Raw genomic sequence first — 26,386 nt, forward strand, 5'->3', positions numbered from 1 at the left:
ATTGGAGAATGCGCCTCTGCGTGAGCATTCTGAACGGCAGCCTGTGCAGACAGCGGTTCAAAACGCGCAGATCTAGGATTGGCCGTGACCCACCGCTCTTTTTGGGTACGATGAAGTATGGGCTGTAAAACCCACTCTCCATCTCGGCTGGAAGAACCGGCTCGATTGCACCCTTCGCCAGGAGGGCAGCAATCTCCTCTCGCAAGACAGGGGCGGACAGGGGGTTGACCCTGGAGAAATACACGCCCGTAAACTTGGGGGGCCGTTTCGCGAACTGAATCGCGTAACCGAGTCTGATTGTGCGTATGAGCCACCGCGAGGGGCTGGCCCGCGCTAACCAGGCAGGCAGAGCCCTCGCTAATGGAGTCATCGCTACAATCGCTGACGTACCAGCGGTGGGGCAGCGCGGAGTGGGTGTGCTGATCCGGGAAGCACGAGGGTCCCGCGGAAGAGCTGGAGGAGAGCGATTCGCTCTGGCTCCGCACCCTGACTCCGGAGAGGGGGCTGGAGGGCTGAGGGAAGGGAGACCGTCCCCCCAGCGCTCGTGAGCCACTGGCGAAGCACGTAGAGTCTGCGAGCCGGAAGGCAGCGCGTCCCGGACTGGCAGAACTCGTGCAGTCACATCCGGGGAAGGGAAAAAGTGCTCTTTTACTGATGTTTTGGTGGCACTGAAAAGTACCGTTGTTATCGGGGCCCCGCCCTCCAGCGGGGAAAGAGCAAGTTTCCTCTTCTCCGGATGGCCTGTCTCAGGGACGCTTCGCGGTCCGTTTACCGGACTTAACGGCGCCCTGGGCAGGAGGGGCTGCCTGCTTTCGAGGTGAACGCCGCGCCCGCTTGGCCGGAGGCGCAGGCGGGGGCGGGGCAGCACTCGTTGGCGGGCGCCCTCGGCGAGGAACAGCGGAGGTGGATGGCTCGGCGGGCGGAGCGGGCTTACGGCCACGCCGATAGATGACATTGCCCATCGCATCCGACTGCTCTTTCACCGCCTTGAATTCCTGGGTGAATTCACCGACGGTGTCGCCGAACAGGCCAGCCTGGGATATGGGCGAGTCAAGAAAGCGAACTTTGTCAACGTCGCGCATATCGGCCAGGTTTAGCCAGAGGTGGCGTTCCTGAACCACAAGTGTGGACATCGTCCTCCCCAACGCACACGCGGCGGACTTAGTAGTCCGAAGAGCATAGTCGGTCGCGGTGCGCAGCTCATGTAATAAGCTTGGGTTGGACCCGCCCTCGTGCAGCTCGGCCAGCGCCTGCGCTTGGTAGCGCTGGTAGGTGGCCATCGCGTGCAAAGCAGAAGCAGCCTGGCCCGCAGCCTTATAAGCTCTGGCTCCGAGGGAGGCAGACAACCTACAGGCTTTGGACGGGAGGCGGGGCAAACCCCGCCACGTAGAGGCGCCGCGCGGACAAAGATTGACCGCGATAGCGCGCTCCACTGACGGGATCGCCTCATACCCCCTGGCAGCTCCGCCGTCAAGGACGGTGAGGGCGGAGGCACACGCAGCACGGGCAGAGAAAGGTGCCCTCCAAGACTGCGTGAGCCTACTGTGCACTTCCGGGAAGAAGGGGACGAGAGGCTTCGAAGGCTTCGCCTTCTGGTCCTCTACGTAGCACCCATCTAGTCGGTCCGGCCGCGGAGCTGGGGGATAAACCATCTCCAACCCCACGGCCGAAGCAGCCCGGGAAAGCACGGCTAACATGTCCGCTTCAGGATCCGATTTGACAGCGCTTACCTGCCCGGAGGGGGCGAGCGGGTCCGGATCTTCGTCGGACAGTGAAAGCCCACCCTCCAATGCCGCGGAGGACATCTGATCTCCGGTGTCAGCGAGTGTAAGAGCTACCATCTGGTTAGACGGATCACTCTCACCACCCGAAGCTTGGATGGAGCGCCGTGAGGAGCGAGAGGTCCGCGAGCCCGTGGGCGGCGGATTATCTCCCGCTGAAACCCTCAGATCTGCCCGAGCGCCCGCTGCTTTTTTAGAACAGGAGGCAACTGGGGTGGCTCGCTCTCTTGCGAAAGTTAGCCGCGATCTTAGCTGTGCAACGGTCATGGCATCGCAATGACGACATGAACCGCCCGCGAGCACCGCATTAACATGCTGGACCCCCAAACATGCAATGCAATGATCGTGTCCATCATCCGGAGCCAGGAAACCCCCGCATCTAGAAACGCACAGTCGGAGCGCCATCCTGAAAAGGACGTGCTGCACGACTGTGTTGCTCTTTTAGGAAAGTTGCAACTATACGCACCGCTCTGGAGGACCGGACCCAAAGAACCGTAGGCAAGGGAGTAACCCAGCTCGACCGTCTGCCACCGCGAAGACCCACTCTGGACCGGGAGACACACTCGTTCGCTCTGAAGTGCTGATCAGCAAGAGGAACCCTCATCGACTCACTCAGAAAGGATCTGAAGCGAAAAGGATGGCGTCTGCTGGCTTCAGGTGTGCTTATATGCTGAGATAATTGCAGATGTCGCACACCTGCGCAAGCTTACGCTGCCAATTAATTTCATTCATTGGCCCGTTCAATACTCTCCAGACAAGCGGCTTCTGATCCGAATCCTCCCAATGCGTGGATTTTACAAATCAAATCCACTTATAGTGCTGAAGTTCCCCCCGAAGGGGAACATTGAAATTATGACATAAAAAGTTGAAATTGTAACTTAAAATGTCTACAATGTACAATAAAAGTACAAATAAGAAATACATTTTGGGTATTTAAAATGCATCATCGTGCATTGAAATCATTTTATAATATGTATGCATACAGTGTATTACATTTTTAAAATTTATATAAAATGTATATAAAATGTACATATATATATATATATATATATATATATATATATATATATATATATATATATATATATATATATATATATATAGGTGCATTTAAACAAAAAAAAAAGATTTATTAAACAGATATATTTATTAAAATAATATTTTACTAATAGAAAATCTTTAGAATTGGAAACATAATACATTTAAATTCATGCAAAATATTGCAAAAATTACAATTTCAAACTACAACATTTCAACAAAATTGTAAATCATTTTTGTTTCTCTTGATTTTTGCTGTTTTTGAAAATTGTATTTAATCATTTTTCATAACATAAATTTAGGCTACTTATTTTTGAACTATTGTTGTAAGTTATTTTGTTAGATTAGCTCCGGATTTGGCTTCAGTACTGACTGAACTAATGTATATGCACAAATAAGATATTGTATAGCATCCTATAGAAAATATTAATTTAAATGGGAGATTTGAGGGCGGTGTACTCATATATGCTGAGCAATGTATGCATATTGCAACCTTGAAAAGTAAAAAAAAAAGGTGTATTGCAGTACAAAAACCTAATTAATTGGCAGTATATTTTCTGTTATTTTACACACTTAACTATATAACATATCTTACATATTTATATAATATCTCTTACATATTATATTATTTCAAACTGCTAAAATGTCAATAAAAGTCACTTAGAGTTAACCATAGAGTTAAAAGTCGACAGAGCAGAGATCAAGGTCCCATAATGCATTTCACAACCGCACATAAATGGAAATCACAAAAACACATTCCATTTCACAAAATATGAAAAGTGTTAATTAACACATATTTTTAAATTGTGGCACAAAAATGTTAAAATCAGATGAAGTCAGATTCAAAAATGTTGTATTTTTTCTTTGTGTTTTAAGACATATTAGAGTCAAATGGTTTTTACCGAGAAGATTTATTAGACAGAGAAACAATTCCCAGTTTTGTTGTCATGTTGTTAGGCAAATGTAAATTGATATAATATGAATAAAGAAAAATCTCTAAATGAACAGGTGTCTTCCACAAAATGATTGAGTAATATTTTTGCTGCAGGTGCTGTTTGTGCTGACTGGTACCTGTCATTCAGACAGAGACTAGTCCCCTCGGTTTGTACCACCACCAGGCCCTGGCCCTCATCCCAGCGAGCAGAGAAGGCGTAATGACCGTCTGAGTCTGCTTTCTCATTGGTGGCCACAAGCATGACAGGAGACTGCAGAGAGACCAGCTGGGACAGAGAAGGACTCTTTCTCTCGGCTTTCTCCTACAGGAAAGAGGAAAAAAAAAAACTGTTGAACAAGCATCAAAAGCAGCATGTAACTGGTGGGTCACCCCTGTGAGGCACATATCTCGTTTTATTGGAGTTTTATAGAAAGAACTGGAGAGCCAGAGAAACAAGCTTGTCACAACACTCGTCCTTGAAACAACAGTTTTACGAGTGCGAAGTGTTAAAGCTGACAGACTCCCTAAATGACCGCTGAACAAATAATGAACTTGATAATTCAAGTTAACAAAATTTTAAATAAAGAAGTTTTTGGAGTCTGAAGTAAGATTTGAGGAACACTAATACTATAAATACTGTTAATACTATAAACTGAAAAAAAGCTGTGTATATAATTTATTTTAGCAAGTTGCAAAGACAATAAAATACATATACAAATATAAAACATAACATTTTATAAGTTATTTTCCAATATACTAGTATTCAAGTGCACATTAAAGACTTAACTAGATTTATTAGGTTAACCAGGCAAGTTAAGTTAAAAAGGCAAGTCATTAGACAACATTGCCTTGATCTGAAGCCAATCTAAATATATATATATATATATATATATATATATATATATATATATATATATATATATATATATATATATATATATATATATATATATATAATTGTTATTATTATTATTATTATTATTATTATTATTATTATTATTATTATTATTAAGGGGGCTAATAATATTAACCTTTTCAGCGAAAATATAGAGTTTTTTTTGTCCCAGCCAAACTTAAATAAATTTGATTTTCTTCAATAAGAAATATATAACAGGAAATATGTGAACTAGGGTTGTGCGTTTGATTAAAATCAGACTGAAATCACAATTTGGACATGCGCGATGTCTAAATTGCCTTAAAGCACGATTTTCCCGCAGTATGCCATTTAAACCAATCATAACACAGCGCGCCTAAACAGCGCAAGAACAGGAGACTGAATAGCCTGCATATAAAGGGATGGGTGAGTTCAGCACAGGAGGACTTGGTGCCAAAAAAAGGCAACATCTGTGGTGTGAAATTACTTGGGATACAGGAAGGCTGATGTATCGCAGAACCAGGTAATTTGTAAGTTAGTCATATATTGCATCTAAAAGTGTGTGGAAAGCGTGAGGAGCGTCGCTTCCTTCAGTATTTTCAACATGCTTTGCGGTGGCACTCCTTTGTCGTTGTTAGGCGAGGCTTTCTCAGAGGATGACAAACTAACAAAACATTGCTGCAGTACTAAGGTAAAAAGCGTGTTTGCAAAACTGTTGTAATAAAAACTTTCTTGTGCATTAATCCAGCATTTAATAATAATTTCTGAATGGCTTTTTCTGAGACACTGAAGTAGCTTAATGAAAAAAAGCTTTAAACACAAGAATAAATAATGTTTTAAACATGAAAAACAATAATTTAAATCAAAATAATATTTTAAGATCTTTTATATGTATTTTGGTCAAATAGTTGCAGTCTTAGTTAACTTTTTCCAAACTTTAACAGGTTCAACTAAAATAACTAAAAAGTAAAATAAATAACACCTATAACATGCGTTACGTTCTAAATAAAGCAGCATCAGATCCCAGAGGTCCCATGAGGTTAAATGGATCCTAATTTCTACTTATTCCTAAATTAAAATAAAACAACCTTTCTAGCCAGCGCACCGTGTTTGTTTATGGGCATACACAATTTCAGGCATTGTGTGTATCAATGGCGGAAATGGGAAGAGCTGACGTGATGTGCGCTCTGCTAGGAGAATTCTATGGATTACCTAGCGAGACAACATTTGTTTTCAAAATGGGTCGGAGGTGCACCTTCCAAGCTTTATGCAGGTTTGTCTCTCATGTGCATCTCTCATGTATTCGTGAAGATTTCGCAGCTTTTTCTGACCACAGTTTACATGCAGCCTGTGCCTCACATGGAGGATTGTAATATCAAAGCCTCGCAGGCATGGCCGCATTAAAAATAATGAGCTCAGACTGAGAAACTAGACATAGAGTTGGTTTCATACTGATTACTTTATCAAGCAATATTTGTTTCAACATGCACTCGCTGCATTTAAAAGTAGACACTTTACACCTTCTATAGATATATGTCTCATGTCAGTGTTCTGTTTTCGCAGAGTTTCAGTGCATTTTAGTGACGCCTTTCTAAAAACAATTTGCGGAGAGAGAAAAGAAAGAGTGCCTACACTGCTTATTTTCCTTATTTTGCAAAAGCATACACTTTTGATGTTATTGTGAGTGTACACAAAAAAATAGACACCTAACAGATTTGATTGATGTATTGCTCTTATCTGTACGATTAAAACTGAAAGTTTAATCTAAGTTATTTTCAGCGTTATCAGGAGAAGAGGCCATAAAACTTGTATACGCGTTTTTCCACCTCAAGGGTTAAATGCAGAGCTCGCAATATTGTTCAAGAAAATCATGATTGGTTTCTTTTGCGCATATCGCACAGCCCTACTGAGAACATTTTCTTTGCTCTGTAAAACATCAAATGAAAAATAACCTATTAATATTGTCATAAGATACACGATGTGTTTGTAAGATTGGTTAAATAAAGATGCCAAAGTGTGTCATGACTCATGAATGATTACTATTAAGCATGCAGGATCACATATACGCACACCCTCAACCCAATAGCTGAATGCAGGAAGTGAGTGCAAAGATAGATGTGGAGTGATCAGGTTTCTCCGAACACACAGTAGAAAGCAGAGGTGAGGGCTGGAGACTCCTGGCGTGTGAAAGCCCTGCGGCCAAAGGCTACTGAGCCTCTCCCCAGACACGGGCACCAGACGACCCGCTCACACAGGAAACCCCCCTGCAGGACGGCTTACGAGCCCTTCTCACCCCAATGTTTGGATTCCCCAGGGCAGGACGCATAGCGCTATTATTTAAGAGGAGCAGCAAAAGGCCGGGTACTTAAGAATTAATCATTTCGGTCAACTTTCATTTGCTAGTAATGTCCTCCATCCCCTTATATTACCCTTGTGAGCTGGCCGCAGAGCAAAGAGAGCACACCGAACAATGGAAATACAGCATATGACTTGGCAAGTGTCTTTTAAACCGTAGAAGTTTGAAGAGATGCTGTGCGAAGAACAATCGGTTGAGAAACAGGCACACCTTCAGAAATCCCCTAACTCTTATGAGATGGGAGAGGAAGCCGTGCCAAGCCCCGGATTGTAGGATTGTGTTTCGCATGAGAAAGGCTTCCGGACTCGGTTAGAAAAGTGTGGTTGGTATTAATGATATAAGTGAGGTACTGTCAGTTACAATAATGGATTCGCAGGGCCCTGGAGTGTACTGTTGCATGCAGTAAAATGGCAACCTCAAGATGGACTATAAATCCCTAACAGAGCCAAAAGCTGCCACAACTATTAGCCACTGGGCCTCTTAGCCGCCAGTGCAGCTCAACACGGTGACCACCGAGACTTTGGGAAGAGGGAACAATCAAAGTGAGCCCAACTACTGGGAGCTCTCGTGCTTGGCCGCAATCGCAGTATCTCAACCACCTTTCCCATGCGCATACTGAAACCTAATCCCAGTCTCCAACCACGGCTACATGGAATGAAACATATTTCAGCTGAAATAAAAGTTATTGTATAGAGGGGAGGTTGTCTGCTGAGATCACTGTATTTCAGATTGAAGTCCTACGTTTGCAATCACTTTCTTCCTGTCCTCTCTGATGCACTGCAATCACGATGCATCGCAGAGATTAGAGGCGATGATGAAATATTTCCTTACTGTCAGATAATCTAGGGAAAATAAATGGCAGCCTGCTCCTTATTAGGACCCAGGCTTATATTAGTTCCCAGACTGCTCTGTGTCCTGACCTGCGCCTTTCCCCTGATTAGGTCATATGATAAACATTAGCGCCACTGCGTTTTTCCCACCAACTCAGCACCTAAAGACTGTGGCCTGAGGGCGGCAACGTGACACGCTCTTTTCTTCCAAAGCCCCAGTCGACATGTGTCCTTTCATGGCACCTCGTTAGGTCTCTACCGATGAGATGAAAGAGCCGCTTTAAAGGAGGACGGAGGTGGGAAAGAATCACAGGTACGGTCACAACGTGGATAGATTTACACCAGCGTTTTGTGTCATCCTGGCTTTTGAAAATCGAGTGGTATCAGTGCCAATGGCTCACTGTCACTAATTCACTTAGAGATTTATTTATTAAATACCAAAGATAGCATAAAGCTTATGTCGTAATGTTGCAAAAATAGCATTTATTTGGATTAATCATGTTCGTTTTTTCCTCAAATGTTTTTGTATATCCAACAAAGTGCTTGCATATTGGGAAAAGCCAAGACTGTAATGCTCACATTAGTACCATATGTTCAGCCTCATTAAAATGTGGTCTAAAATAATAACTACTGGCCTGCGTTCACATGTCAGCACTATATCATTTCATACTGCACCAGGAAACTCAGAAAACCTTGAGAAACTAGGCTGAGGGTTTCAGTTCCTTACCTTTGACTGGGTCTTCTCCAGTACTTCATGCAGGTGAGCCACCTGCCGATTGAGGTGGACCAGTGTGATCTCATCTTTAAACACCTGGCAGTTCAGCTTCATTTTTTCTAGAATTCGAACCTCTAATGGCCTGAGGAGTAAACAAGCACAAGTTGCTCCCTTGAGTTTTCGTAAAGGAACAGTTGACCGAGATATTTCCCATTTTTATCCACAGAGCGACTTAAAGTTCAGTAAGTTCTTTACACTAAGCAGTGTACAGCTTGAGAAAGGCTAGGAAAATAGTGACTAGTTAATAGTGATACATGTTTTTATGTCATTTTTATTTCAGTCATCTAATTATAGTCCCCCTGTTTATTATTATTATTACATTTCTAAACATAATAGTTTTATTAACTAATTTCTAATAACCGATTTATTTTATCTTTGCCATGATGACAGTACATAATATTTTACTAGATATTTTTCTAACCTAACTAGGTTAAATATGATAACTAGGCAGGATAGGGTGATTAGGCTATTTATTGTTTAACGATGGTTGTTCTGTAGACAATTAAATTATTTATATATAGCTTAAAGCTAATAATTTTGACCTAAAAATATTTTTAAAAAAATTAAAAACTGCTTTTATTCTAGCTGAAATAAAACAAATAAGAATTCCTCCAGAAGAAAAAATATTATCAGACCTACTGTAAAGATTTCCTTGCTCTGTTAAACATAATTTGGAAAATATTTTAAAAAGAAAAAAAATTCAGAGGGGAGCTAATAATTCTGACTTCAAATGTGCATAAAAAGGTTGACATAAGAAAAACTCCTATATGTCACAAAATGGTTTGGGACATGAGAATAAATTATAATCAAATTTTCATTTTTAGAGAAGGATTTCTTTAAGCTTTTTCTTGGATCAAGAAGCTGATCTGAACAGATTTCCAATCTTCTGTCACTTTATATCAAAGATTAGGCTTTTTATTATTCTGTGGCTGGATCTTAAATAAATGTAAGCGGTCTAAACCTATCATGTTCTCAGACACAAATATCTTAGATTGATGTCATCCAAAAACCCTGAAACTTGAAAGATTTGTTTGCATTTTTTTGCTGGGGAAATGGCCAAGCACATGAAGGACATAATGAAACAAAAAACAATAAGCCTTCAAGTTAAGTGGCTTATCAGGTAATTAATGAGGACTTGGACATTTTGATTCATGATGGTATTTTCTCACACCCTTATCCATTCCTGCTTTCAATCTGTCCAGCTTGAAAAGATGTCAGAATAAATCAAAGCCCGTAATGCTGAGAAAAAGCAGGAAACTACTGGGTGAGACCCACACTGGCTTTTCCCTTAAAACACCCTCTTTTTATTTGCACACCTCATAAATTAAACAGGTACAGATTCCCGTTTTAGGTGATAAAGCTGATCCTTCAAAAGTTATGCTTCTGTGTTTCCTTAAAAAAACAACATTGTAAGAGTGAGCAAATGGTGGGCAAACATTTAGCATTTTCTCTGAACACTATCAAAGCCATGTAGATATTTCATTTTAAAAGGGTTATTTCATCTTAAAAAATAAAAAAGTATGTTGTGTATTCACCATCATGTTGTGTCAAACCCCATAAAAGTTTTGTTCATCTTTAGAACATAGGTGGAGATATCTTTTAGATTTCTGTCAATCTGATACACTTTCATAAAAAGATCAAAATAAAAATCCATACAGTACTCATTAAAAACTTTTTTTTGGATTTTTATTTTGATCTACCTAATGCAAGTGTTCTGAAAATACACGGTGAACATATTGATTTTTTTCAAATCAACACCAATAAACATTATACACAGCCACAGCCATATCACTCTGCAGCTTAAGACAGGTTACTAACTGAAGCTAAGCAGGGCTGAGCCTGGTCAGTACCTGGATGGGAGACCACATGGGAAAACTAGGTTGCTGTTCGAAGTGGTGTTGGTGAGGCCAGCAAGAAGTGCTCAACCTGTGGTCTGTGGGAGTCCTAATGCCCCAGTATAGTGACACTGTACATTGTATAGTGAGTGCTTTCGGATGAGAAGTTAGACTGAGGTTTTGACTCTCTGTGGTCAATAAAAATCTAATGGCACTTCTTGTAAAGTGTAACCCCGGTGACCTGGCCAAATTCCTCCCATTGGCCCTTACCGATCATGGCCTCCCAATTATCCCCATCCACCTAATTGGCTCTATCACTGTCTCTCCACTCCACCTATAGCTGGTGTGTGGTGATTGCACTGACGCCATTGTCCCTTGACTGCCATTGCATCATCTAAGTCAATGATGCACACTGGTGGTGGAGGGGTGAGACACTCCTCATGATTGTGAAGCGTTTTAGGTGTATGGCCATACACGATAAATGGGCTACATAGATACACACATTACATTAAATACCAAAGCTCAACCATATCTGATTGAAATGAAAGAGCAAACCTTATTGGTACTTGCAAAAGCTCAAGCATGTCACGAATGAATCTCATTGGTGGTGCTGAAAATTTTGTTCGCTGATTAATGCTAAGGTGTGAAAAAGAGACTGCAATACATCTGTTGATCATACAAAGTGGTGATTTATCTTAAGAACACTTGTATTAAACCATTCAATTCATATGTGCTTTTTTATTTTATTTTATTTTATTTTACTGTAGATTTAGATGTATAGACTTCCAATAGATAACCTAATAATAACTAACTTATTGAATTAGAATTTTCTGCATCGAACATGAACAAATTTAGTAACACTTTAGTTTAAGTACCAATTCTCACTAACTAATGTCTTATCACCTTCCTATTTTTAAGATATTGGTTGTTTATTAGTGCTTATAAAGTACAGTACATATTCTCCATGATTTTATTCAATATCTTTAAGCCCAACTAATTCATAAACATGATCAATATAGCCTAATAACTATTAATAAGCAGCAAATTATGAGTTTATTGAAGCAAAAGTCATAGTTAATAGTTTATTAATAGAAAGAACTGCATATTAAATATTAAGAGTGACCAAAATTTCTTATGGGTCTAAAAACATCTCATGGGTATATACAGTAAATGATGATAGCATTTTTTTTAGGGTGAACTAACCCTTTAGGAAAACACATTAAACACTGACATAATGGGTCCAATCAAGAGGTGGAGCAGGCAGCAGCTTTCTCAGCACTTCAGGAAATTAGGAAAGATCTACCCATTACCGTCATCCACTGCAACCTTCAGCACTGACGCCACAGAAAAAATAAACTGTAACAGACTGTAAACAGAGCATCAAAAATCACAGGATGTGGGAAATTACACTGAGGGCATCCAAAACCAGCTGTGATCATCGCTTCTTCCAACTTTTCCTCCTAGAGGATGCAGTGCATCATTATCTATAGAGACTAAGGCATTAATGAACTGTTTCCCATGATAATCACATATAATTACTGCACTACTTTACATTAACCTCAAGAACATTTTATTCTCTATTATAATAGGATATGCTTACTTATTCTTCTGTGCTGGTGCAGTGTTGAAACTGTCCCTGAGCATTTGAAGGTTCTGTCTCTTCCTCTTCAGACTGTCCTGAGCCTCAGAGAGACGTCTCTTCACATCCGCATGGTCTGTTTGCACTGCATCCACCTCCTCCTCCTCCATCTTCTTCAGATCTGAACAGAAGGCCACCAGATCATGGTAAAGCTCCTGAACCTGGATGTCATACAGACACAGATCAGCTAAAATCAATAGCATAGAACGGGGTTATTCGTCACTTTTTTCCCCTCTGAGGGCAGGTTTATTTTTGAAAAGTCTGTTTCTGTAGAAAAACATTCTTCTATGTTTCGGCTACAGAAACGTTTTTGAACATTTCCAATGTTATTGCCAAGGAAAAAAGATGCAGTTCATTGAAAACATACAGACCCTGTGATAACATGCTCTAAAATTAGACACAGAAAAAAAACAGTTTAGCCCAAAGTCCTGGTAGCCATTACCTTGCATTTTATGAATCACAGTATTTTCATCTAAAATCTTCTTTCAAGAGTTACACTTAGCTGATGATTTATAATAAGCTTGTTTGGCATGCTGTTTTCCGGGTGAGAGACCTGAACTCAAGGAATCCTGGATCTCAGGGCTCCCTTCCGTTTGCAGAATGAGAAAGGAGATTGAGCTCAGGTAGATCTCAAAAACTTGCCCTCTGTTGTAGTCCATTTGGCTTAGTCGGTTCATACATGACATATATCTTTCTATGGTGGGAGGAAACCTGGGAACCCTGGGGAAACCCACATTGAAACGAGGAGAACATGCAAACTCTGCACAGAAACGCCACTGGGGCAACAGTGCTAGCCATGCCATGCCACCCAATCTAGGTGAAAGGGGGAGGATTCTTCCATATTTTCATTCTTCCAGATGAAAATAGTAGTGGAATGAAAACTTTGGTTATATATAGTGACTTAGGAATCATCTGATTGGAGGATCATGTGTTAGCTAATGCGGGATCATAAGCATGTGATACGCTCAAAATTAGCTTATATATTATATAATTTAATATTTTTCTGTAAAAGTCATATTCATCTTGAATGGTCAGAGGTTTATTATTAAACACGGTCATTATTTAAACACCCTTGGATTGTTCCAAACTTTTAAGCATTTCTTTCTGGGTTACAGTTTTCTTCAAAATATTTTCTTTTGTGTTTAGAAAAAAAAAAGAAAGGTTTGTAATCACTTGATGGTGAGTAAATAGTGAGTACATTTTAATATTTGAGTAAATTATCACTTTTAATTTATTTTTAAATGACTTTAAGCAACACTATATTTATCATTTATGCATTCTGTTGACTATACATAACTCTGAAGATCATCAGCTTAGCATCTGCCGCCTACAAACACTCTACTGATTAAAAGTATTTTTCATTAATCCTAACCCACTGTAAGTCTACTAACATTGTACTAAAACTCTAATAAGATAAACTTGACATGTTGTTGTAAAGTTAACATGTCTAAAACAGTCCATCAAAATAAAGTGCAAACACATATTAAATTAAAAACCAACAATAAATAATTATTAGAGAAAACCAGCATTTGCATAACCTGACCTGTAGTGCCTGCTGAGACAACAAGACCAAGAATTAATTCAACCCAGGCTCATTCAGAAAACATACCGCTATGTGAAGTTTCATAAACTAATTTCGATAGGAGCACGTGATATGATTGTGCACCGTTGGCCACTCATCCGTAATCAGTAATAATCCAATCAGAATGATCCTAGCTTAATATAAATGGATCACTTTCTCCTTATTGCACTATCTTCGTTTTGGAAGAATCCCCCCTTCCACCCCATCTCCTCTTTTTTCTCCCCTTCTAAAGGGGGAGCGATCGAGACCTACCTGATCTCGGTTCTCCTGATATGCTTCTAGACCGGGCGGGAGCCCTGGGCTCAAATATCTCCGAGCTCAGCGTTCTCTCCCGGGACAGCATGTTAAACCTGCTATAAGTGCCAAGCATATCTAAGTGGGAACTCTTGAAATACAATTCTGGAGAGCACCAAATATGTCAGAGGAGCTACGTTTTTTGCAAATCCACCAGAGGCTGTGTGTGCGTTTTTTTTAGATCTGAAATTTATGTCCCGAGTGCTATTCGTGCCTGCTGTTCTCACGTAAATCTACCAAAAGCCACTGTCGACTTACTGACCGACCGATTCCCTCCCCCTTCTCCCCCTAAACCCAACCAATAGTGTTTTCAAAAGCATCAGTTGACCCACCCACTTCCTTACATTTTCACTGTTATTTACTTGTTTATTTTATCTTTTCGTTTTTGTCCTACAGTATTTACTTTCTGGAATCTTTCTTCACTGAACCCGAAACCGATTGCCATGGTCAACTTCTCTCTGCATCTTAAGTCCGCCGATGAACATGGCAAGCTAACTGGACAAACTGGTACCAGTGGAAAAGCCATCCATACGTAGGTAAGCTGTCAGCTGTAAGCACGAAAAGAAACTGCATCATACCACCTCGGAGCGTCAGTTTTAAAGACAAAATGCAGCCATACGTACTTCTGGCTACATAATGCGTGATCTCCAGAAATGTATATAGGGCTAAGTTTTCAGAATAAGTCTGTGTTGTCTTTATTTAAAAAAAAAAGAAAAAAAAGAAAAAAGAAAATGGAAAATATTTAGTTTAGATCTCACTTTATTCCAGCAGGATGACAAGAAATATTTACTTGTATGATGACGTTTTGAAGGGAAGCCACCTGCTGGTTTAGCTCTTGGATCTTCTCGTTGTTTCGTAGATTCTTGCTCTGAACATCATCAGCAGTGCAACTGCTATCTGGTGAACCAGGACCATCTTTCTGTGTGTCCTAAAGGTTTTGTGAGGCAAAGGTAAAATTGTATACATTAAACTTTAACTCCTTGGAGATCTATATTTGTATATTGTTTTACTCCACTTTAATGTTTAGCTAAAACACGCGATTCTGTCTACCTTTTTACATAAGTGAAGCTCCATTAGTCTCGTCTCTGAGCCAGGCAATTCTCCAATCTGCTGCTCAGGGGAGATCTCATCTGAAAAACGTGGAAAAATAGAGATGGTATGTAAAAGTAAATTCACTGTGTAAATTCCAGAGCACTTACAAGCCACAAGCCATATATGATTCTCTCTGAACGCAAGGCAAAATGGCAGATCTTTTCCAAAGAAGACAAAAGAAAAAGCCCTAAAAATAATACACTAAACCGAGTGCAAGTCAGGTTTAGCCTGATTAATTATTTCATATCTTTTTCCTTTTTTGCTTATGTGTGTATAATCACACTGGCATACTTATGGCACTTATCCATAAATATATGTTAACATCTTTTACTGCAAATTATATAAAACAAAAAAAGAGTTTCTCCAGAAGAAAAATAATGTAGAAATACTGTGAAAAATGCATTGCTCTGTTAAATGCTAACAATTGGGAAATATTTAAAAAAGAAAATACATCACAGGAGGTCTAATAAATGTGACTGTATATATATATATATATATATATATATATATATATATATATATATATATATATATATATATATATATATATATATATATACATACATACATACATATATATATATATATATATATATATATATATATATATATATATATATATATATATATTTTTTTTTTTTTTTATTTTTTTTTTTTTTTTTTTAATATATATATAATTCTTATAAATCGCCAGTAACCACATCCAGTAATTGAGTAATCCAGGTACAAAGAACGGATCCCAGGATGGCTATTAATTCTGACTTCAACTGTCATCTGTGATAAAGGATATATTTTAATTTAAACATATTTTATTCAATTTTGCTTATAAATATACAAGACCTTCTTTGATTTTCAAGTTGAAGTGATCTTTGTCTTCATTTATTCCCAGCATCCTCAGGCAGGACTCTATCACTTTCGCCACACTTGTTTCTTTGGGCGTCCTTAAATGAACTGTTCGATCTGAAGCTAAAACAAAATAGCAGAAATAAATATTTGCCAGAGCTCTAAAAAATAATTTGTGAAAAATGCTTGACAGTTATTTGGTATAGAATTGTATAAAACTGTACCATTTACTGTGATCTCCATGAGATGAGAGTTCTTCTGAAATCTTTGCTCCTGTCTGTGAATGAAAACATGACATATTCAGGCCAATCTATGAGTGCTGGTACGCAAACAATGTAAATGCAATATTGGAAAGGTTTCACATTGTATGAAGAGGAAGGGCACTCTACCTGAATTTGAATGAACAGCGGTTCGTGTTGCCAACTTGCGGAGAAGATTTTGACTTGGTCATGGAAACCAAAGCCGCTGTGAATATCTCAACATTGTGTGGACCAAACCTTTCTATTGGAGGAAAAAAACAAGTGAGGCAAACTTTACAAGACTGATACAACAAAAGCACTAAGACGTGAACTCAGAACAATTCATGACTGTGTTATGGTACCCAGGAGGGAGTCGAGTCTTTGGGTGGTGGAGTTTGGTGGGTGTAACTCATGGTAAATGGCAGACAGCAGCCTCTCTCTATCCTCCAGATTGGACACTTGAAGGATTTCAAGAGTCTTGAGATCAATAGAAGCGATGTGAGATCCACTGAACTCTGCCTCTGTAGGGTTTGATCCACCCAAAGCCACAAAATGATCATTAACATCTCTTCAAACTGTTTTTTTCTGATAAATAACACCAATGGATCTCTAAAATAGCTCTTTATTGGTTAGAATACTTTGCGAAAAAGGTCTTGCGAATCATTAACTAGCAATAGTAAAAGTCTCGACGGTGCTATATAGGCTAGTAGATGTTGTTTTTCCTCTCTTTTTAAAGTGATGCATGGAAATACTTCTTAAACTGATGCAATAACTTAAAAGTGTAAATGAGTAATGCGTAATGTGAACACTTATTGGTTTGTGGTCTATGCATTTGTCTTTTTGAATGTTTAGCAGAATTAAAACATTTAAAAAGGGTGGGAAAATGACAAAAACAAATGTGCAAACTCTATTTTACCTCTAATGAAGGGCAGGCATTTCTCTAGACCAATATTACTAAACCACTGGCAGACCTCATCCATGTTCAGCTCTGCTAGATTTTTGGCTCTGTACCCATTAGAATCCTGCTAAACACAGACAGATACAACACAAACACGCAATACATACATACAGCTTTTAAAGTTCAGGACACGCATGCATGCAGACACATTCATCAACTTGAAATAACTGGTTGTGAACATCCTCCTGCATGTTCGTGGGGAATTAACGCGATGAAAGACGAGTCCACACAAAAAAACTAATTTAGAACATTCCACCATAAAAGAGTGAAAATAGGACTTTAACTGTTTTTTCTTTAACCAGGGAGAATTTCTTTAACTATGGAACCCATGAAATGCTGCATGAGTGTACTTGCGTATACCCTACAGCTGTGGATGCTCTGAATGTAAAATGAGGAGTGTTTTCACGTGTAACTACTGCTGTTTTTAGAAACGTGTTGTTTGCAACAGTACACTACCTGACAAAAGTCTTGTGGCTTATTCAAGTTTTAGCAACATCAAATAATAGCATGCAAAGGCTTCAAATAAGCCAAATAAAATATGGTCATGCCTTGATTTTTAATTATTTAATTAGGACAGTAAGGTCTGACTTTGCTGAGACAAAAGTCTTGTCACTTAACAGAAATAATGTAGAGTATAGAATATAAAATCACGGTGCAGTGAAAAAAGAATGAATATTGTGTATGACTCCCATGAGCTTGGAGGACTTCATACATACATTTCTGCAATGACTCAAATAACTCATTAATAAAGTCACCTGGAATGGCAAACAAAGCGTTCTTGCAGGACGCCCAGATTTCATCAAGATTCTTTGAATTCATCTTCATTCTGTTCTATGAGACTTGCATTTATAAAGGCCCCATCTATACTTCAGGCTGTTGATGTTGCCATCCACTCTGCAGATCTCTTGCACGCCCCATACTGAATGTAACCCCAAACCATGACTTTTCCTTCACCAAACTTGACTAAATTCCGTAAGAATCTTGGGTCCATGCGGGTTCCAATAGGTCTTCTGCAGTATTTGTGATGATTGGAATGCAGTTTAACAGATAATTAATCTGGAAAAAATCTACCTTCGGCCACAAACGATCAACTACCATTAATTAGTTGCTTTTACAAGTGGGATCGAAGTCTAGACTTTAGTCAGGGGGTGTATCATCAAGCAGAGCCTTTTATGTTACTGACTGCGAATGGTTTTTTGAATAAAATTTGCACAATTTTAATAAGCACTAAAATTAGTGCTTAAAATCGTTCATAGTTTTATGGTTTACTGGACATTACATCCTAAAAATGAGACTAAGAAAAGAAGAGAAATGAAACTCTCTAAGTAAAGCCAAAATGCTGTCAGTATACTTTTCACATTCAGCGTTACCTTCATTGCGTTTTCTCCAGTGTGCTCCTTTGACTGAGGAATGTAGGATGCTGGGAAGAGGGGAAATAACAAGTTCACAGTCTTGCTAAAAAAAGACAAGCCTTAATGTGTATGCTAGTTTAGCATTACTGCTAGTTTGGGATCTTGCTTTAAACCTGGTTGAAAATCCAATAACACTTTTTGGTTTCCTAATCAAAATGGATTGGCCAAATATTATATTATAACTAAAAATCAATCTTTTTGTTAACTTGAATTCTTTTTACTAGAAGATATTTTGTACTGTTTTGTTGTGGTTAAGCTAACCAAGAAACCCTAACTGGATATGCTAGTTAAAAGGCCTAGAGGGAGACTGCTTAAAGTATTAGCAACCTGGCCTTTGCCATCCAGGCAATAGATCATATCACGCATTTACCAACAGTTATCCTTCTTTGACGTGGAGATTCCTCATCTTCAAGGATTTCATCTTGTTTTTGACATGCAGAGTGAAAGGTTTGACTTCTTGGCACCGGATCGCCCAAACTACAAGACCTAGTGGCTGGATTCTGATGACAAACAAGGGTCAAATCACATATTCTGTGTGAAATATGAATTATGGCAATGAGCTGCTAATCACTGTTTTCAGTTGTATTAATTAACAGACATAATCATCAAGTGCTTTTACCTTCTGGTGTGTTAGCATGCTCATCTTACAGCTTAGCGGTAGTAGCCTCAACTCTTCCTTTAGCAACTCACGGCTGCTGGCATCCTTGCTGCTCAAGTCATCTAAATGAGTAAAACAACACATCAACAAAGATATCAGCATTATTAACAGATGCCTACTAAGCGGATGGGAAAGAACTTTTGGGTCCGGAGAAGTCCCAACTCTGTCTGGGTCATTGAGTCCATCTCTGGGAAACAAAACAAGTAGAACTTCAAGCTAACATGGGAAAAATTGGTTCGAAAGTCAAGTCTGGATACTAAAGAACACCATATTTGGTGTATTGAGCTCTGTGGAGAAAACTTGAAAGCTTGGTTGGAATTTGTCAAATTAATATTGTCAGCCGGAAACAGGTACTTAATCTCTGTATGCTAGCGCTAAAACTTAAGCTAATAATGTTGAGGGAAGAATGAAGGCATTTTTTTTTTTTGCTGTAGTTGTTTTTGGTTCTGTGGCATCAGTCATCAATGATTTATCACAAGCCTTTTCTGCATACTTTGTACTTACATGCCAGTACACTGCTGAACTGTGGGATATTGCAAAACTGGGTTGACAGTGAAAAGGACAAGTGAGGTTCTGTCTGGCCAGTGGCATACTTTAGTGACCAGTGACATGCTATGTTTTCCCACAGACAGCAGACATTCTAACATTCCCATAACCGCAATGCTTTCTGAACCCCTCCTCCCCTTCCTTCATAAAAAGCAGGAAAAACAAACAAGTGCTGGGAATTGACACACTCAAACGATGGCCTAAAGTCCTATCAAATATCCATTCTTGAATCCCTGTTGAACATAAGAGGAAACGCTATATGTTCGGCATTGATGCCAGGTTTGTACATTGCCTGAGGAAACCAACAGGCTTGTCAATTCAGCAAAAGATGTTGGGAAATTTGACCAAAGGCCCTGTTTTCACCTGATATTGATATGTTTTCAGTGATCTGATCATAAGTGGTCAGCTAACGCATAAAACTGAGGTCTATTTTCTTACTTCTCAAAACACTTGCAAAACGAAATAGAGTTAGATAAACTTGCTTAGCATACAAATTAGCACATTTAAAAAAGCAGCTATGCTACAATGGAGGACACCATAATGTGAATCTAAGCTCAAGCCCACTCAAGCCCAGTTTATTGACCTTATTCTAAAATGCGGAAGTGCGCCTGTTTTCGCGATTGTCTTAGAACTTCCGATTCAGTCGCTTATGGTAGAAATGACTAGGAATAATAAACGGCAGAAAATGGCCAAACTACTTCCTCAACAAACAAATGTTTGCATGACTACACAGACCAAGTAGCATAATATAATAAGAAAATATTAAATTGCAACATCAAGCAGCGTAACGAGCAGTTGTTAACGTCAAAAAATGAATGGAAGTGAATGTGACCGGAAGTCGCAAGACAAAAATATTCAAATGGCAGCGCCCGCTCGTCAGCTGAGAATAAGGTGAATATACTAGCTTCAATTGATTGCACATCCCCTCCACGTAGAGAAAAAACTATTTTTTTTCTGTGTTCTGTCTGTGTTGTTCAGCAATAACACTTCCAAATTGCTTGTCATTGTGACATGTAATTAAATTTTTGTGTGTCAGGGTAAATCGAAGGATATGCAACTGTGTGACTTATGCCAAGCCTTAAGTCACAATTACAGTGAGAACAATTCTACAGTGAAATAATGATATATTGGCTTTTTAAGTAAGTTTAGGCAAACAGTTTATATGGACTGATTTTAAACAAAATACATTCTGTTCAACTTGATTTGTTTGTTTAATTTCATTCCATATAAATTGTTTGCAACCACTTACCTTAAAAAAATATTTCAGTGTTTTTTATCGAGCATACTCATAAACAATTATGGGCATCACTAGGCCACTTTTAGGGGGGCTCTAACTTGTTTTTCCTTTAATCAGGATATCACAGCTGTGCCGAGCAAGAGAACAAGGTGTGTTTGTTGATAGATTGTTATAAATTTCCAGTTCTTTGCTGTAGAAAGACTTGTGTCACTTGTAGTCCTATGTCATAGGTAGTAATTGGGTTTCCCATCTAATGTTTTTTCCAGCGAAAGTGCAACTCTTAACGAACGATTTGCTATGTTTATTCATTCATTAACTTTCTTTTCGGCTTTGTCCCGGTGGTTGAACCACAACGAAATGAACCGCCAACTAATCCAGCATATGTTTTATGCAGAGGATGCCCACAACAAAACACTGGGAAACACTCATGCACTCTTGCATTCACACACATACAATATGGCTATTTAATTCAATTCACCTACAGTCCCTGACAAAAGTCTTGACGCTTATCTATTTTGTAGAAACACCTGCTATTAACCTGACTTTGATCAATTGGTGTTAGAAATAACTCATATGAAAAGCTAAAACCCTCCCAAATGATGTTTAATGCACTAAAATAAGTTCAGTTTTACTAAAAAAAGATTTATCATTTAATCAAGACAGAAAAGTCACATTTTAGAAAGACAAAAGTTCTGTCGCCTATTCAGAAATTGAACAAATTTACTGGAAATAAAAAAATATGTCAGCAAATGAAGTAGTGGTGCTGTGAGATCCAAATTTATTATCTTGTATGACTTCCATGAGCTTGAAGGACTGCATCCACATGGTTTGGCAAGAATTCATTCAATTTATTGATGAAGTCATCAGGAAATGCAAAGAAAATTGTCTTGCATGCCTCCCAAAGTTCATCCATATTCTTTGGTTTCATCTTCTATGCTACCTCTTTCATTCTACCCCATATGCTTAATCATGTTCATATCTAGTGACTGGGCTAGCTAATCTTGGAGCATCTTGATCTTCTTCGTCTCGAGAAACTTTGATATGGAAATGTAATTTTCAATGGAGCACCATCCTCCTACAGAATTTGGCCTCTTTTATAGTTGAGAATATAAGGAGTAGCAATAAGATTTCTTGGTATTTTAAACCTTTCACCCTGCAGATCTTTTGCACACCCGATACTGGATGCAACCCCAGACCATGATTTTTCCACCACCAAACTTCACTGTTTTTTGGGTGAATCTCTGATCCTTGATATTTATGGTGACTGTGGTGTAATTTAACAAAAGATTAATCTGAAAAATCCACCTTCTGCCACTTTTCCAGCGTCCATCTTTTTAGCAGGCTGTGGCTCTTGGCAAATACCACACGTTTTTTAATTGTCTTTTGTTTAGCGCTGGCTTCAGGGCACTGATTTGGCCATGGAGGCCATTTCGAGACAGAATCCAAACTGTTTCGGTTGACACAGGGACTTCAGGTGACCCGGTCTCGTGGAACTCTGCTTCAGTGGAAAATGGGCTGGCCTTGCATTTTCGAGCCAACAAACAGTCCTCTTGAGCAGATGTCTTGCGGGGTCTTCCTGACCTGGGCTTGTCAAAAACGTCTCCAGTCTCTATAAAACTTTTTTTTTAATCCTCTGTAATTGACGCTGAGACACTTTAAAGGTGTCTGCTACATCAGCAGTGGATTTGGTCTTCAGCCTCTTGATAATCAACACTTTAGTCTCAGGGTGAATCTTAGATATGTTTGCAGAGGTCTAGTTGCAGTTGATGTGGAGGTCTAGTGTACTGGGGTTCTTTTTATACACACCTAAGAACTAATTGATTCATTATTAGTCATATGTGAAGCTCATATGACAAGGTGACAACACTTATGTCTTTGCAAAAATTGACTCAATTGGTGTTCCCAAGCCGGAAATATTATAATACTTTTGACAATTGACAGCTGTTGAGATTAAAATGAGCCAATTCTGGTAAAAGAAATCTTGATTAGATATATATTTGAGTGACACTTCTGGTCAATTTGTACACAAGCAACAAGACATTTGTCAGGGACTGTACAGTGCATGACTTTGGACTGTAGGGGAAACCGGAGCACCCGGAGGAAACCCACAACAACATGGGGAGAACATGCAAACTCCACACAGAAATGCCAACTGACCCAGCAGAGGCTCGAACCAGCAACCTTCTTGTTGTGAGGCAATTGTGCTACCCACTGCACCACAGTGATGCTGTGCTATTATCACAGTGCATGTGGCATTAACTATAGCATGCTTTCATGCACAGTATTAAACAGAGTAACAGAACGCATTTAACATATCAGAGTGACATCAGAGTGAAACATCATGTGTTGTATTGTATTAAAAATAATTTCCTGTTATGACTTAAATTATGGTTGTGAAATATTTTAATTAGCCTGTATGTTTTTTTTATAATTCTATATTTATGCCATTCTGAATTAGAAGAGTGACAGTTTATTTATTTAATACATGGAAAAATGAAATTGTAAGTGTTTTGTACTACAGTAAATTGGTGTGTGTTGAGCCTATTTGGTTCATTTAGAACTCAAATGGCTATGTGGCCAAATACTACATATATATATTTTTTAAATATATGTAAATTTATATTAAAAAATGTACAATTAAAAAAATTATATATACTGTATACAGTTGAAGTCAGAATTATTAGCCCCCTGAATTATTAGCTCCCCTGTTTATTTTTCCCCATTTTCTGTTTAACGGAGAGAAGATTTTTTTTCAACACATTTCTAAACATAATAGTTTTAATAAGTCATTTCTAATAACAATAATGATTTATTTTATCTTTGCTATGATGACAGCAAATGATATTTTATTAGATATTTTTTTAGACACTTCTATACAGCTTATAGTAAAATTTAAAGGCTTAACTAGGTTAATTATGTCAACTAGGCAGGTAAGGATAGTTAAGCAAGATATTGTGTAATAATAGTTTGTTCTGTAAAAAAATTATCTTTCATTTTTTCCAAAAATATATAGCTTAAAGAGGCTAATAATTTAAAATGATTTAAAATGTTTTTAAAAAAAGAAAAACTGCATAAAAAAAAAAAAAAAAATATATATATATATATATATATATATATATATATATATATATATATATATATATATATATATATATATATATATATATATATTCCAATATAACAAATAGAAGAAATAAATTTTAACAAATATATATTTTGTTTACCCCCATAAAGAGCTGAGCCCCCTAAAATGAAAATCCTACAATTGCCTGTCAAGATTTTTTTTATACATAAATGCAAAAAACAATGCACCACACTATCCATAAAAATAAAAATCACAACTTTAAGAACAATAAGAAATATTTTTGTCCTCACAATCAGCATTTTACACTGAATTCTAGGATTATGTGGTACTTAAGACTATAGTAATGCTGATGCTGAAATTCAACCTACCCGTCACAGGAATGCATTATATTTATATAGACTCTTTACAGGTAAATATCTGAAAAATACAAGTTAAAACATCCATATATTCAATACAATTATCTCTTAAAATGTAACAAATTAACTAAGCTTTCTCAACAATAACACCTCCCTAAACAGTATATTTGTATTTTCCTTCTGGGAGACTCCAGACATCTAACTGGCCGGCACCATCATACTGAGCACTGGAGCCCTATTGGTTTTTTTTCTTCACCCTGATGACTCATGACTGAGCTGCCAAATGCAGTACAAACCACACCATCAAGCTGGAGGACGACATTGCAGCACTGGGCCTCATCAGCGACAATGTTGAGTCATCATATAAAACCAAGCTGGAGTATCTAGCAGACTGCTGTGCATATAACAATTTCTCTCAAAATGTTGACAAAACAAACGAAGGCACAGACTTCAGAAAGCCTTACACTGACCACCACCCATATCGCTTCAAAGGGTGTCCTGTAGAGACGATATGGATACGTTTTTGGTCTGAACATCCCTTGCACCACCTCACTAGCCAAAAAAGCACAGCAGCGTCTCTTTCCATCCACCCTTCCTGACCACAATTCTACACAAAAACAATTGTAAGCATTCTAACAACATGGTTTGGAAAATGCAATGATTCAGACCACAGGGTCTTGCGATGCCTTGTAAAAACAGCTGAGAGAATTATTGGAAGCCTTATCTTTACCACAAACAGAGTATGAGAACAAGACCCAGAGCATCACATAAAATATGTAAGATCTCACTAGTCCCAACAATAATCTTGCTGGCCCCTAAAAAGACATACTGTACTTGCATATAGGGGCTAACAAACGTTCACTGCGAAGCTCCTCTGACACATACAGCACTGTCCTTCCCTCTTAAAGATGAAGAACTGACATTTTAGCTCCAGCCATATCAAAATGCAGCCCAAGACCGATTAGTGGGGCCAGACAGAATCTGCGGATATTTTTTTGCTATTTCTGCAGAAAATTTTGTTTAAAAAAATCTGCGTATTTATGCAGAATGATTTTGGCAGTATTGAAACTAAAAAACTTAATACATGAAATAAAAAAATAATAGCTTTTTAACTTTTATTTAATGTTTACAATGCAAATCCATCTAGATCCACTTATTTGATGAACAAAGCACGTCTCTCAAGTATTTAAAAAACAGAAACTGTTACTATATAAACTGTATTGTAAATAAATCATATGCACATTTTCATATTAGACAAAAGTATTACTGAAATTAATAAAAGAAACTTAATAAATATAAATTTACACACATTTACACAAGTAAATACACAGACTCAATGATGGGCTAAAAATCTGCGTAAATCTGGAGATTCCGTGTGGGTCTACAGATTATTCACTGAAGCTAAGCAGGGCTGAGGTACCTGGTCAGTACCTGGATGGGAGACCACATTGGAAAAACTAGGTTGCTGTTGGGGGTGGTGTGAGTGAGGCCATCAGGGGGTGCTTAACCTGTGGTCTGTGAGAGTTCTAATGCCCCAGTAAGCTGAAGGAGACACTATATTGTCAGTGAGCACCATCTTCGGATGAGACGTTAAACTTGTCGTAAAAAGTGGTGCAACCCTGGTGTCCTGGCCAAATTCCCTCCATTGGCCCCTACCAAATCATCCCCATCCACCGAAATGGCTCTATCACTGACTCTTCACTCAACCTATAGTTGGTGTGTGGTGAGCGCACTGGCTGCCATTACAACATCCACTGGTGGGGGTGTGGAGGGAGCCCCCCTCCCCCTCATGGTTGTAAAGCGCTTTGGGTGTATGGCCATACACGATAAATGTGCTATATACATACACATTACATTACATTAAATTTCTTTAGCCCCTCTAAACTGATGTTTCTTGGTTGTTTTGTTGCATAAATATGCTATAAATGCAATAAATGTGACCATGATCACCTTAATCAAAAAGTATACAGTAACGCAAAATTATGCAGTGCTTAAAAATATTATTTTGACTAAAATATTAGG

General features: G+C 38.6%; 1 protein-coding gene across 8 annotated transcripts in view; it reads right to left on the bottom strand.

Moving 5' to 3' along the window:
- LOC101882067 (uncharacterized) overlaps nt 1-26,386 on the bottom strand; it is a 180,420-nt gene that overhangs the window by 8,937 nt on the left and 145,097 nt on the right. For 4 of the 8 annotated variants that reach the window (XM_073920161.1, XM_073920159.1, XM_073920160.1 and 1 more), the window contains 13 exons: nt 19,102-19,202; nt 18,853-18,982; nt 18,441-18,490; nt 17,029-17,134; nt 16,475-16,633; nt 16,263-16,374; nt 16,098-16,150; nt 15,871-15,996; nt 14,989-15,068; nt 14,729-14,866; nt 12,024-12,223; nt 8,541-8,670; nt 3,891-4,075 (listed from right to left, as the gene is read on the bottom strand). In XM_073920161.1, the coding sequence (XP_073776262.1) occupies nt 3,891-4,075; nt 8,541-8,670; nt 12,024-12,223; nt 14,729-14,866; nt 14,989-15,068; nt 15,871-15,996; nt 16,098-16,150; nt 16,263-16,374; nt 16,475-16,633; nt 17,029-17,134; nt 18,441-18,490; nt 18,853-18,982; nt 19,102-19,125 (1,493 nt within the window). In that variant the 5' untranslated portion in view covers nt 19,126-19,202. Of the gene's footprint in view, nt 1-3,890; nt 4,076-8,540; nt 8,671-12,023; nt 12,224-14,728; nt 14,867-14,988; nt 15,069-15,870; nt 15,997-16,097; nt 16,151-16,262; nt 16,375-16,474; nt 16,634-17,028; nt 17,138-18,440; nt 18,491-18,852; nt 18,983-19,101; nt 19,203-26,386 lie in introns of all 8 variants that reach the window. The other 4 variants (XM_073920157.1, XM_021480880.3, XM_073920158.1 and 1 more) reach the window with 2 other exon arrangements.

Source organism: Danio rerio, chromosome 13 (assembly GCF_049306965.1).
Source record: "Danio rerio strain Tuebingen ecotype United States chromosome 13, GRCz12tu, whole genome shotgun sequence".
NCBI lineage: Eukaryota > Metazoa > Chordata > Actinopteri > Cypriniformes > Danionidae > Danio > Danio rerio.